We start from the raw sequence: 14,513 nt of genomic DNA, 5'->3' as shown, positions 1-14,513 counted from the left end.
GGATGCAAGAGCAAGATCCTGGCCTTTTTATTGACAGATGGATGGGTCAAATTGAACATTGGATTTTGGACTTTAGGGAGAGTGAGTCCGCTGATATACTCCTGACCACCCCCAGGCTCCAATCTTATTAACAAGGCATTCCACTGATCAGTCCCTGAATGGCAGAGCACTTCAGTCAATGCCTGCCCCCATTTGCGCTCAGAGCTATTGTACCTGCTCTTTTTTTTTTTTTTAATTTTTTTTTTAATAGAGGCATGTTTTTTATTTTTTTATTTATTTGTTTGTTTTGTTTATACATGCACTGGGTACAGTCAGAAGCGCGGGAGGGCGAGAGAATTCACCAGAGCCAGAGCGGGGAGCAGAACAGGCAGAAGGACCGAAGTACACTGCTGAGGGGAGCAGCGGGCGGCAGGAGAGGTCTGCGCGCCATGTGGGACCCTCCTCTGGTGGCCGGGGAGCAGCCGGGGATCGAACCGGCGCCGCAGAGGCCGCAGGCAGCTTCGCAACCCAGTGCTCAACCGCTGCGCCACGGGGGAGGCCCCTATTGTACCTGCTCTTGTCTAACTCGAAAGGAGCCTTGTATGCTCTGCCCACATTTTGAGACTCTTGTCTTGAGATAACCCTGTGTTTTCAAAACCACAGTTCATATTTAGGAATGTTCTAAAGTTATTTTAGTCTTTCTATGAACTGTCTACCTCATGGCCTTTCTCCCTTGCATTTGTGTGGTACATTGAAGTGCACTAAATACAGATGTGACAGAGATGGGGCAGGCTTGTCATCTGGAAGTTTCAGAGGAAGTGAGCATTCAGGAAAACACAGCAAGTTGGCAACAGACTTTAGTTTCCTGAATTGTTCTCTTTCCTTCAGGACTTCCAGTTTCTTTAAGCTTCACGGTCCACTGTGGTCATGTCTGTCACAGAAGTCCAGTCTTAGGAAGAGAATTGATATTTATTTCAGTTAACCATCCCCTCAGTTGCATGAACAAAAATTCTGTTTGCTTTGACTAAAGGGGCCCAAGAGCCTCCTGGGCTGGAGTATATTTATGAAATACTCTGAGGAGCCCCTTGAAGGGGGGGGGGGGGATAAATGGAGCACATCTTTTCTGCAGAAGAAAGTGAAGTGCAATGACTTCTCCTGGGCACAGGTGGTTTCTAGTTTCCTCGAGCTGGCAGAAGCTATAGAAATCACTCAGCCTTGCTCTCTCATGTCAGTGGGGAAACTGAGACCAAGGCATGTTAGACTATGATGAAATAGAGTGGCTAGCGCCTGTTCAATGCCTGGCTTAATCCTGATGAGCCAGGCTCAGCTACCCACAAGGAGAAGCTCACAGTCCCATGGATATGGCAGCAGTGTCTCGGGGCCTCAGTGCTAAAAGCCAGCACGTGTGACCAAGGAAGTTGGATTGTGTTTGCTTTCCAGACCTGATATCCAGAAGCTGACCGACAGGCTGAAGAATCTGGGAGCTGAGCATGTTATCACAGAAGAGGAACTGCGAAAGCCCGAGATGAAAAACTTTTTTAAGGTACCTAGGATGAGGGGCATTGCACCTCCATTCCATGCTTATCTCCCTGAAGTAGTTTTGATTGGAATTAGAAAAACTGGGAACTAGCCCATTGTTCCTCTCAGAATCTTCCCTATGTCACTTATGGAAGGATGGAGCCTATTCCCTCAGTCGGGGTACAGCATACAGTAGGTGCTGTGAGGGAGGCAGGAGAGACAGACTAAATTAGGAGACTCCGTATGATTTATAGTTTGAATATCTGTGATGGGTCACATCAGCCACAAAGCCGATATAAATCTCAAGTCTGGGAAGGGAACTGAGGAAACTGAGACACAGAGAAGGAAGAGAAAAAGAACACTTCTGAAGCACTTACCTTACATTTTATCTGACAATTCTCACAAAATCTCTACAGAGGCCTCCCTGATGGTGCACAGGGTTAAGTCTCAGCACTATAAAGCTATCTGCAGCCACTGCAGCACGAGTTGGGACCCAGCCACAGAGCTAACCCACATGTCGCAGCAGACCTCTCCTGTCTCACCTGCTGCTATCCTCCACAGTGTATTTTAGTCAATCTGCCTGTTCTACTCCCCACTCTCTGTTTCTGGTGAATCCTTTCACCCCCCCATACCTCTGGCCTACATCCCAGCTCTTGTATGCATAAACAAATAAATCTTTTTTCAAAATCTCTACAGAGTAGGTAGTATATATTTTATAGACTCATAAAAAGTAAGACTTGACCAAGGCCACATGGGAATAAGTGGGAGCTTTCCTGAAGTCAAAGCCTCTTAACTTTCCAGAACATTCATTCCCAGAATGCTCAGTGAGTAACCAACCACATTTCAGACACTTTGCACTGAAATCTCTGAAGAGACCAGAGATACACAGTCACTGTTATGTGTTAAGAACACATTCTCTCTGGGCCTCCCCTGGTGGCGCAGCGGTTGAGCGCTGGGCTGCGAAGCTGCCCACAGCCTCTGCAGTGCCGGTTCGATCCCCGGCCACTGGGTGAGGGTCCCACAGGGCGCGCAGACCTCTCCTGCTGCCCACTGCTCCCCTCGGCAGTGTACTTCGGTCCTTCTGCCTGTTCTTCTCCCTGCTCTGGCTCTGGTGAATTCTCTTGCCCTCCCGCGCTTCTGACTGTACCCAGTGCTTGTATAAATAAATTAATAATCAAAAATAAATAAATAAATAAAAGTGCCTTCTAATCGGGAAAAAAAAAGAACACATTCTCTCGAGAATATTTCTGAAGTTGAAGGTCAACATGTCTAAGATAAATTGGGTTGTAAGTGCCAAAGAGAAAAGCATTTGGGGAAATGAAGAGGAATCATGCTATTTGTCTATCCTTCCCCAGAGGTGAGCTTTGAACTAAATCCCAAAACAGATAGCAGGATTAAGTTGGTAAAGAATAGACACTTTCTGGGCAGAGAAAAAAGAATTAGAAGACAAAAACATCTCATTTCTTCCATTGCCTCCTCCTGACATAGCCTTTGGGCCAAGAAAGTGCTGTTTAGAGTAAGCTTCCAGAGTGCTAGATCCCTCACCACAGGTTCCTTCTGTTCCTTCTGTTCCAGGACGTGCCCCAGCCCAGGCTGGCTCTCAACTGTGTAGGAGGGAAAAGCTCCACGGAGCTGCTACGGCAGCTAGCGTAAGTCCTGCTGGCCTGTAGGGCCAGTTCCCGCACTCTCTGCAGGCCATTAGTTGAGAGGACCATAATTACCCAAGTTCCAATGGCCAGCATGAGCCAAGGGTCTGGGACCAAAGTTAAAGCCCATTACCTGGACGTTTCCTTTCGCATCTTCCTCCTTTATAGATGACCAGGCCCATCCAGCTTTTTTTTCCCAAGAGACCCCAGAAGTAGATTGCTAAGCTCTCTGATAGGGGAATAGCTAAGGATTCATAAGCCGGGGGCATCTTTTTTTTTTTTAAAGATTTATTTATTTATGCATACAAGAACTGGGGTACAGGCCAGAGGTGCATGGGTGAGAGGATTCACCAGAGAGTGGGGAACAGAACAGGCAGACTGACTGAAATACACTGCTGAGGGGAGCAGGGGGCGAGTCAGGAGAGTTCTGCTGCGCCATGTGGGTAGTTCCCTGGCTGGCCGGGGATCCAACTCATGCTATAGTGGTTGCGGATAGGTTCATAGGTTGCATCTTAACCCCTTGCACCACCAGGGAGGCCCCCATCTCTGACAGTTTTAACATCTTATTTGAAAGTAATTATAAACCCCACCGGGGGCATCTTTAAATGATACTTAGTCCTAACTTACTAACTTTTAAAAATAAATTATAATTTTAGAACACTGTACTATTATACAACTACAAGATATTTTGAAAGTATATAAAACTACAAAGGAAAACTGAAGCACAAAGTTACCTGTCATCCTACCTGCGAGAAGCAGTCAACCATGTGGCAGTGCCTCCTTCCATTTTTTTTTTTCCTTTAATGTTAACTTTAGAGGGCCTGAAAGGATACTTCCCTACTACTACAGAAATTCCCTCCACCCCATCAGCTGACACATAGTTGCTAGCACTCACTAGCTTCAGGGTACAGAGATGGCTGAGATCCTGAGGAACCCTCTAGAAGTCATGGGCTAAGTGGGAAGATGAGTCTCATATGCAGAAATCCCTGGGCATTCACTATGTACCAGACTGTGCTGAACACTTGATATACCCTTCCACAACCACTAAGGCAAGGGGTACTATTCCAGTCCCTATTTATACAAGGCCCAGAGAGGGTATTCACTTTACCTGAGGTTGAGGATGCAGGAGAGCTGGAATTGACCCCACAGTAACCCAAGCCTTATCGTGACTCCTGAGCACACCTTATCAGCCCTACGCCAGGCAGCATCCAGGGCCATCTGCGATCCCATCTCTCAGAGGAGAGGGAAGCTTTGCTCAGCAACAGAAAGGCTGGGTTCAACTTGGGAGCCCACTCCCCTGGAGCAGACCAGAGTAGCACTGCTAGAGACCTCAAGTGTATAGTTCAACCCTGTGTAATGTTTAATTTTTGCAACGGAATCAAATAGTGTTGAATTATGGCAATATTTGTACGTTGGGAATAACTGTATGCCCACACTCTACAACTGCTACTTCAAAGCTGTTGATAGATTTTACACCTATCACATTTAAAATTTTACATCATATTTAAATTTTTCATGGTTTTTCATTTATCATGGTTACAGGTAAAACTGGGATGGGGGAATATAATTTTTATGGGAATTTTGATGTGAAAAGAAACTAGTCATTTATTTATAATATAAACTTGATGCAAAAAGTGTTTTTCAGGGCCTCCCCGGTGGCGCAGCGGTTGAGCGCTGGGTTGCGAAGCTGCCCGCGGCCTCTGCGGCGCCGGTTCGATCCCCGGCTGCTCCCCAGCCACCGGAGGAGGGTCCCACATGGCGCGCAGACTTCTCCTGCCGCCCGCTGCTCCCCTCAGCAGTGTTCTTCGGTCCTTCTGCCTGCTCTGCTCTCTGCTCTGGCTCTGGTTAATTCTCTCACCCTCCCGCGCTTCTGACTGTACCCAGTGCATGTATAAACAGAAAGAAAGAAAGAGAGAGAGAGAGAGAGAGAGAGAGAGAGAGAGAGAGAGAGAGAGAGAAAACATGCCTCTATATATAAAAAAAAAAAAAAAAGTGTTTTTCAGACCTGGCATTCCTAATGTAAGATGTGCCTTTTTTTAATTTTTAATAACAAATTTGGATGTAGACTGAAATGCTCAATAAAATTAAGGTTGAGGATTGAAAAAAAAACCAAACTGCTGGGTTCAAGTCTCAGCTCTGCTACTTACTAGCAGCGGACCTATGAAAAGTTAAACAATACGTGTGAGACAGCCCAGGCTTAAGCCCTTTCTGCCTCAGCAGTTTAAAGGACACAGGATGGGCCTCCCCAGTGGCGCAGCGGTTGAGCGCTGGGTTGCAAAGCTTCCCGCAGCCTCTGCAGCACCGGTTCGATCCCCGGCTGCTCCCTGGCCACCGGAGGAGGGTCCCACATGGCGCGCAGACCTCTCCTGCCGAGCCCGCTGCTCCCCTCAGCAGTGTACTTCGGTCCTTCTGCCTGCTCTGCTCCCCGCTCTGGCTCTGGTGAATCCTCTCACCCTCCCGCGCTTCTGACTGTACCCAGTGCTTGTATAAATATAAATAAATAAAAAATAAAATAAATAAATAAATAAATAAAGGACACAGGATGACACATAAATCACTGTACAGATCAGGGTGATCGTCAGTTTTCTGATCTGCCAAATGAGGGTAATGACTATGCTCCCTTAAGGCTACTATGAGGATTCATTCAACCCATAGGTGTAAAACGCCCCACCCTGTGCCTGACACCCAGTAACCACCCTGTAAATGTTACCTGTTTGATCTACTGAGTGTAGTCAGGGAGCAAGGGGATGAGCTGATACCCACAGGAGCTACTTGCTAGAGCAGGTGACCACTGAGGGGAGCAAAACCAAACTACCTACCAGCTTCAGAGCCAGAGTCGCTACCTCACAGCTGCTTCTTCCATTTTGTAGTTAATAGAGTGTCCCTTGTCCCAAAATGTGCCTCAGGTCAACAAACTCCTATAAGAGCCAGAGAGTGGAGAGGGGAATGCAGGTGTTCACTCAGGCATGAGGAATCCTAACTTATAGCTCCTGTCTGCAGTGCTGTCCAGCTCTACCCAGCTCACAGGTATGCTGGCAAGGCACTGGCATGGGTCTGGACTCCTCGCTTCATCTGCAAATGCTAATTCCCAGGAAGAGTGAGAGGACAGTAGTTGTACAGCTGAGGGATGGTGAGGACGACGGCATAGAGGAAGGTGGCGACTGTCTTGTCAGGACCTGTTCCCTGACACCCCCTCAACAGTCAAACAGGAGAGAGGCTCAAACAGCTTTTCTCAGCAGAGCGGCTTCTTTGTGGCACCTCATCCAAGCCTGTGTCAGGCTAGATGGGCAGGTTAGAGTGGGGGCATCCCAGCCCTGGCTGAGTGAGCATTGGGTCATCTGGAGGAGTGCATGTATGTTGTTTTTACGTAGATCCTTGCCCCTTGGTTCATTAAGTCTGGGGTTGAGCCTAGGAATCTGTTTTTTGAAACTTCCCCCTGGATTCTGAGAGCCAGGTTTAGGAACTAGGGTTGGAACAGAAGTGCCAGGACAGGCACAAGAATGGCTCATCTCTGCTGCTCTCACTCTGTCCTTTCCGGACTTTCCAGGCCTGGAGGAACCATGGTGACCTATGGAGGGATGGCCAAGCAGCCTGTCACAGCCTCGGTGGTAAGTCAGTGGGGGCGGTGTGCCTGGAGATGTGCCCGGACCCCATAGTTGTCTAAACTCAGGCCACAGTCCTGTCTCTGGGGAGGAATGTGTACCTTAAATGCTACCCGAAATTACGGCCCTCGGAGCCCCAGTATGTCCTTCCTGTGTCCACAGAGCCTGCTCATTTTTAAGGATCTCAAACTTCGGGGGTTTTGGTTGTCCCAGTGGAAGAAGGACCACAGTCCAGGTGAGTGGATGATGACCCCATTGCCAAAAGCCACACAAGAGGGCAGTGCCTACTCCATGTCACCAGCCCCTTAAACCCTGGAGAGCTGATGGGTCCTCAGCCCCACAATAGGATAAAGCAGATCACCTCTAGCCGCAGCTGCAGTCAGCAGTTACTAGACTACAGTGTCTACGGCAGGGGCAAGGGGCAGAGTATTGAAGAAGGCAGACGCTGCCCTGCCTGAAAAGCTGACACTGGGAAGAGTGTCCTGGAAGACAGCCACCTGAAAAGAACAGACTCTGGAGCCAGCCCCTGTGGGCCCAAACCCTGCTTGCACCATGACTGCTTATAGGTTCTGCCAGACGTAATGGCAGAGCTAAACAGGTGACTGCACCTCCATCTCAGCATAATAGTTCAAACTACTGTCAGCCCTGTTTGACAGGGGGAAACCAAGGTTCAGAGCACTGAAGTGGCTTGTTATTCCCACCCAAGGAATGGTACAGGCCGGTATGCAAAAGTCCATCAGAGAGAGTCAGAAGTTGCACAGTTAGGTTGTGAGCAGATTATGAAAGGCCTTATAAAACTTTCTGAGGAGTTAAGACTCCATCTTCCAGGCTGGTGAGGAGCCATCTAAGTGTTTTAAGCAGGGGCTTGACCAGATTTGAACACAGAAATGAATGTATGTCTGAAAAAACGCTTCTCCACCAAGGCCTTTTTTGGGTCCTTAGCAGGAGACAGGCCCTAGAAGGGGATGTTGGTGGCCTCAACTTGTGGGGCTCTAGGGATATCCTGGGTTCCAGGGAAGCTCCTTCCCTAAGCCAGGCTCACATGTTCCACATCAGTTGGCACTCCAGGCAAGCCACCTCGGCCTGTGCCTCTCCTGGCTGCACTGCCGCAAAGTAATCCTGCTCTTCCCCGCCTCTTACACTCAGGGTTACAGAGCCCAGTCAGGTTCTGTGGGTCTGAGCCAGCAAAGCCACCACTCTGCCTTCCCGTTGGCTCCACTCCTGGGGCCGCTCCCCAGGCTCCTCTGCACACCCTCATGGTCCTGAACACAGGCAGGGACCAGGCTGCCTCTGCAGTCACCCTGTCGGTGGCCACACCAGGACTCTCAAGGCTTTCTTGGGGCTCAGCGCCAGCTCCTGTTGCAAGGGTTGCCTGTCATCTCCTGAGTCCTGCTGCTGCTCCCTGTCTGACTTCCTCCAACCTCCCACAGACCAGTTCAAGGAGCTGATCCTCACGCTGTGCGAGCTCATCCGCCGGGGCCAGCTCACGGCCCCCGCCTGCTCTGAGGTCCCACTGCAGGACTACCAGCGCGCCTTGGAGGACTGCATGAAGCCCTTCATATCTTCAAAGCAGATTCTCACCCTGTGACAATCCCAGAGGAGCCAGAGCGAAGTGGGAGGGGAGACAGATCAGCAGACCTGGTTTCAGGCCCCTCTGCTGGGCTCAGCCTTCCCAGACAGCTTTTTTCACCATCACTCCCAACTGGGAGATTGCGAAGCTAGCCGACATGTCCCCAGGACCAGCCTTGGGGTATCTAATAAAGTCTGAACTTGCCCAAACAAAGCAAACAGAAATCATCCTCTTAGAGGAGGACTGTCGCAGGGCACCTGCCACCTCCCAGTGCTCAGAAGCCCCCTTGTTGCCTGTCTTCCATTTGTCTCCGGCCATCATTCCTTCACCACTCTGAAAGCAAAGCCGGGGTGGGTACCTGTACGTACAAAAGCAGTAAGACACACATCTACCCTCAAGCTGCCCAGGCCCTCTAAGGGAAATCTTGTGAAGATTGGACTCACTTCTGAGGAGTGAATACCAGGCTGAGGGACAAGGCAGTGGGTCTCAGGCAGCTGGCCCACCGTCATGGAAGTCCTTCCTAACCAGGGAGCTGGCTGGCACACCAGCCGTTCTCAGGCGGAGGTCATTTTAGCCCCACGGGACATCGATCATGTCCAGGGACTTTTTTTTAAAGATTTATTTATGCATACAAGAGCAGGGATACAGGCCAGAGGTGTGGGGGGTGAGAGGATCCACCAGAGACAGAGTGAAGAACAGAGCAGGCAGAATGACTGAAATACACTGCTGAGGGGAGCAGCAGACAAGTCAAGAGAGGTCTGCTGCGCCATGTGGTTTGCTCCCTGGCTGGCCGGGGATCGAACTCGTGCTGCAGAGGCTGCAGATTGCTTTACAGGCTGCATCTCAACCCCTTGTGCCACCAGGGAGGCCCTCCAGGGACATTTTTGATTGTCTTAATGAGAGGGTGCTAGTAGGTAGAGGTCAGTGTTGGCACTCAGTGGGTAGAGGTCATTGTTGTTCATGGTGCACAGAACAAGCTCACGCCAAGGAACTAGCCAGCCCATAATGTCTACAGTGCTGCTGTGAACCCCTGCATTAAACTGGTAATCCCCCAGTAATTGCCACAGTGATTAGTGCGCAAAAGTAGTCACATATGAGATGCTGTGAGTGCGCAACTGAGGTGTTACCCTAGACCTGGGTCAGGGGAGCCTTCCTGAGGTGAAGCTTGAAAGTGGGCCCTGAGAAATAGGCAGCTTTATTCAGACTAAGATTTTGCTATTCTGTAACTTTTTGAGTTTTGCTTGCTAATCCATTCACCCAAAGAACTAGAGACTTTGGGCATCTCCCTTATCACCTGGTCCTCTCTGTCCCTTAGCTCAGGAGCCTCGTTCAAGGGGTATGACTGAGTGCCTACTGTGTGCCTGAGGACAGAGGTGCTGATTGAGAGATGGGCTGACCAGCGAGCTGCCTAGACATGACAGTATGCAACAAGGCTGCTAACATGGAGGCGTTCCGAGGGCTATGGGACACCACTTATCTGCCCGAGGGCCAGAGGAAGGCTTCCCAAGGAAGTTGTCACAGAAGATCTGTGAAGTCCAAGCAGGAAAATTGCACCAAGCTAAGCCTGCAGCACACATATGAGTTTGGTGGCCTGAGAGGGCTGACACAGGAACTGCCAACAGCCCCATGTAGCCGGTACCTGAGATGTAGGAGGCTGTGAGGAGTGCAGTGTGCATGGTGAGCCAGGGTCAGAGCAGGAGGGTCATGAAGTCAAAACATACTCTTAGGGCCTGGAAGGCACAGAGGAATTGTAGGCAGCAGAGCGATGTGGAAAGTGGCTCCAGTTTAGTTATATGAAACTTGTGCAGCTGCTCCCGGCATGATCCTTTGCCTTTGCCAGCATCTTGTGTGTCCTCTGGAGAAAAGAACTCAGGTTCAGTCTGGGTTGGGTAAGATTTCTCACCTTATAAACCTGAGTACAGGCCTCCCCGGTGGCGCAGCGGTTGAGTGCTGGGTTGCGAGGCTGCCCACGGCCTCTGCGGCGCCGGTTCGATCCCCGGCTGCTCCCCGGCCACCGGAGGAGGGTCCCACATGGCGCGCAGACCTCTCCTGCCGCCCGCTGCTCCCCTCAGCAGTGTGCTTCGGTCCTTCTGCCTGCTCTGCTCCCCGCTCTGGCTCTGGTGGGTTCTCTCGCCCTCCCGTGCTTCTGACTGTGCCCAGTGCATGTATAAACAAAACAAACAAACAAATAAATAAATAAAACATGCCTCTATTTAAAAAATAAAAAAATAAATAAACCTGAGTACAGGGTCAGCCCCTACCAGCCCTAATGCCTCCCCCATCCCCAGTTCCCAGCCCCAGTTCTTGAGGTCAGTGCAAGGGGTGATTTTTATAGATAGTCTGTGTGGACAAGGGAAAAAGCCCAAGAGAGGGGTGATGCTAACCACTACAAGAGTGATAGGAAAGATTGGTTTTTCGAGGGACATTCTCAAGGTTGGGATCTGGGGGGAGTGACGAGCCTGGGGCCATAGTAAGGGAGCAGCCCCTGGTAGGGTCTGCGAGAGGAGGCAGACAGGAGGGAGGGAGGTTCCTAACACCAGGTTAGAGGTCTCCTGGAGGGGCTGCAGTGTCTTGAGAATGACCGATAGGGGCCAAAGATGACATGTGACTGCACTTTAAAAGGTGATTACAATTTTCTCAGGAAGGGCAAGGAGTCAAGCAGCACTAAGGGAGCAGATTAAACAAAGTTACAGAGGCAGGACATTTATGTTAGAATCTTCTCATATTCCCCAAATATCCATTCTCTTCCCAATAATTAAAATGAATGACCCTTAGGTGGGCACTTGGTAGGCTGGAATAAACACTTTCCCTGTCGCCCTTAGAGGAGACAGTTCTGTCCCATGTGAATCAGCACAGGTGATAGGTGTCCATTTCTTAGGGACCTCTTTCAAATATTAGCTGACACCATTCCTGGACCTTTTCTTCCCCTTCCAAGTTCTTCCTGGCTGGGATACAGACACAATTTCTAGAATTTGCACAGTCATCTTTGACCATGTTAAGAAGCACACAGCAACAAAATCAAAGGAGTCTGGGTTCCTGACACCCAGAAGACTGGTTTTACCTGAGAAAGAAGTTTCTATTTAAGTTCCTAGTATTTGGGGTTCCTCTGAACCTCGTAATAACTGATAGACATTCTGTAATTTAATATACATTGAAATTGAGTGACTCAATCTGAAAGTGGAAAAGTAAATTATGGCAGTTTGTGATCCCAGCTAAGAAATTTGGACTTTATCCTGTTGGCAGTAGGGAACAAAAAGTTCCTGAGCCAAAAGATCAAAACTGCTTTGGAAAAATCCCTCTGGCAGCAGGTTGGGGAACAATTTGGAGAAATGAGGCACTAGAGAAAGATAAAACCAGAAACTTTCTAGCTTCTGAATTTCAGATAAGTAAACCCCCCCTGAATTTCAAAGAATGAAGTAGGGATTACCAACATTTAACAGGCCTGCGGGGGAAGACTGAAACAAAACAATGTTAAAGGAGAATCTGACTTAAAGTAGATCACCTTTTCCATGCTTCACAAGTGTAGAGGATTGTTTTTTTATTTTCCTGCTGAGTAATCTCTGTAAAGGGGCCACTCCTCTGGCCTGCTAAGTAAACAGTGTCCTTTTTAAAGACTAAAGAAAAGAAGGCTTGGCTTCAGAAGACCAAAAGAAGACAAATAAGCATTACCTGCTAACACAAAGCTTGGGCACACCTGAAGCCCTGAGGCTCACAACTCTGGCCCCCCCTGTTGTCTTCTGGTAGCATCCAGCGGTGACTACCTACACCCACTGCCTTGATATTGATGATTGACTTGTGTCTTGGGAGATGAGATTATAATAAAGTCTGCTTTCCTCGGGGAAAGAATGAGATCCAGAAGAAAAAGGTTCTTGATAAACCTTGGGTATCAGGCATCCCTGTTCTTGTGCCTGGAAGTGTTATAGGGCATTGGCTTTGACCTGGGGTGGGGGGGAGTCCACAAAGCCTATATGGAATTTGCTTTGGGACATCCTTTTCCCCCTAACAGAAGCTCTTAGCAGCACCCACTAGCCCCATGCTTATTGGTGGGTGCCATGCCCTGGATAAGGCACTGGGCCCAGCCAGAGCAGCTGGGAATGGTGGAAAAGAGAGAATCAGTCCTGGCACAGCACCTGCCTGCATCTGAAAGCAGGAAAATCCTGGGAAGACAGCAAAGCTAACCTAAAGGTAAGTGGGAAGGAAAATTTCTCTATGTCCATAACCCTTTGCCGTGGACAAGCACTTTCATTTTTGCAGTGGAAAAGGATTTGATTTTTACAATGCCTCTGATCATTGAGGTTTTAACATCACAGTTTCACAGAAGAGGAAGCCCCTGAGAGAGGTGAAGTGAGCTGCTCACAGAGCATGCAGCAGAGCTGCCACCAGAAGCCAGATCCCCTGACCATCTCTGGTCACCCATACCAGTCAATCCCAATTATTTTGGCCCAGTAGCTGGCCTTTCAGCTTCCTTTTTTTTTTTTTTTTAACTTTTTAATTTTGTTCAATAAGAATTGACATGTAATCAGAAGAGAGTTGAAATTGCCCAATGTCTAACAGAGAAGCATAAAAAAGGGTTAATAGGGAGGGATGCCATTGAAGACCATATAAAAGAGCTTTTTATAAATAATTTAAACAATAATTATGTGAAAAGCCCTGTCATAGGTGCTAGGTTTACAGCAGGAAGAAAAACAAAAAACATGGCATTGCCCCTGATACCGGTGAGCTTACATTCTATTCTAGTGGAGGAGAAAGACAACAAGCAAGTGAATAAAAAAACAGGGTAATTAGAGTCTGATAAGTGATGGGAAAGACAAAAGTTAAAAACCCTGATATGCAAAGAATATGGTGAGGCCATATTGCAGTAAGAACTAGCTTAGAAAGTAGAAAAGTAAAAGGATCTGTGAACATTTGGAAAAGTAAATCAACAGGACAGACTGAATGTCGTGGTTGAAAGAGGTACTTTGGTACCTTGCTGGGTAGAGTTCCCGAAGAGGGAACTAACTCAGAAGAGGAGCAGGTTTTGGAAACAGGCATTTCTCCTCTATGGGCTCTCTTTCTCATCTGTACAAAACAGGTTGACAGACTAGATGACAATCCAGGTTAACACTAGTTCTTATATTATGATCCTCACATCTTAGTAACTTCCAAATGGATCAAAGACTATAATAGAAAAATAAACCCTAAAAGTAACCAATGAGCCACAGGACATTTAAAAAACAAAACCTCAGAGTGAGAAAGGCCTTTGAAGTTACATCACAAAATTCAGAACAAAAGAAAAAGGATGGATAAATTTAATGCCATAAATACCTAATGTTTTAACATGACAAAAAAAAAAAAACCACTGGGCAAAGTCAAAAGTCAACAAATATTTGGGAAAAAATATTTGCAACTCATTTGGCAAAGAGCTGACTACCCTAATATGCAGTGAGCTCCTATGAATTAGTAAGGGAAGAATGGGCAGAAGAACAAAGGGAAATAAATCTCTTAAGCATATGAAATGAGGCTCACTACTCAAAATTTAACTACCCTGAGAACCAATTTTCAGCTATCAGATTGAGAAGATCATAAGATTTGATAACAGTATTGATGAGATAGGGAAATAGGGAGACTTGAGCAATATCCATAAAAACCCCAGGGCTGACGCCCTTTGACGCAATTGTCTTACTGCAAGTAATAGATCCTGCCTACAGGTACATACAGAGTAACACACTTCTGGAGTTGTAACAAAAGATTAGAAACTATTTCAATGTCCTTCTCTAGGGCACTGATTAATTTGTTACGCATAAAGTGGCATATAATGATCCACAATATACCATTCTTCCTGAGTAAGTTCCTTTTGTAGTCTTAGGGAATGATTTTTCAAAATAAAGTGCAGAATTGTAATGTATAGTACACTTCTGTGTTTGATATGTGTAAAATACCTGGGAAAGCACATTTAAAAACTGATTACTTTGTCTCTGGGGAGAGACACTAGGCTACCAGACACTTGACTGTGTATCATTAGAACTAGTGAATGAATTATCCTTTCTAGATATAATTTAATAAATGAAAATAGCAAAGAAAATTCTTTTGTGGTTCTAGGTAAATTGGGCTAGTGAAAAGGAAACCAGTATGTATTGAGCTAACCACATTCCAGACGCTGTTCCGCGCACTGCCCCAGGCACGACCCCAGCCCGTCACCCTGGCGGTCCATCGAGATGG

The 14,513-nt window shown here is 47.7% G+C and overlaps 1 protein-coding gene across 1 annotated transcript in view; it reads left to right on the top strand.

Moving 5' to 3' along the window:
* The window catches only part of MECR (mitochondrial trans-2-enoyl-CoA reductase), a gene marked incomplete at its 5' end in the record, with an annotated part of 29,644 nt that extends 21,178 nt beyond the window's left edge, over positions 1 to 8,466 (top strand). The window contains 5 exons of the mRNA XM_084242884.1: positions 1,420 to 1,522; positions 3,073 to 3,146; positions 6,691 to 6,751; positions 6,908 to 6,980; positions 8,176 to 8,466. Of these exons, the coding sequence (XP_084099010.1) occupies positions 1,420 to 1,522; positions 3,073 to 3,146; positions 6,691 to 6,751; positions 6,908 to 6,980; positions 8,176 to 8,333 (469 nt within the window). The 3' untranslated portion in view covers positions 8,334 to 8,466. The remainder of the gene's footprint in view (positions 1 to 1,419; positions 1,523 to 3,072; positions 3,147 to 6,690; positions 6,752 to 6,907; positions 6,981 to 8,175) is intronic.
* Positions 8,467 to 14,513: the final 6,047 nt, after the last annotated feature.

This window comes from Talpa europaea, assembly GCF_964194135.1.
Source record: "Talpa europaea genome assembly, chromosome: 9".
Taxonomy (NCBI): domain Eukaryota; kingdom Metazoa; phylum Chordata; class Mammalia; order Eulipotyphla; family Talpidae; genus Talpa; species Talpa europaea.
This window is presented reverse-complemented; position numbering and strand designations above follow the sequence as displayed.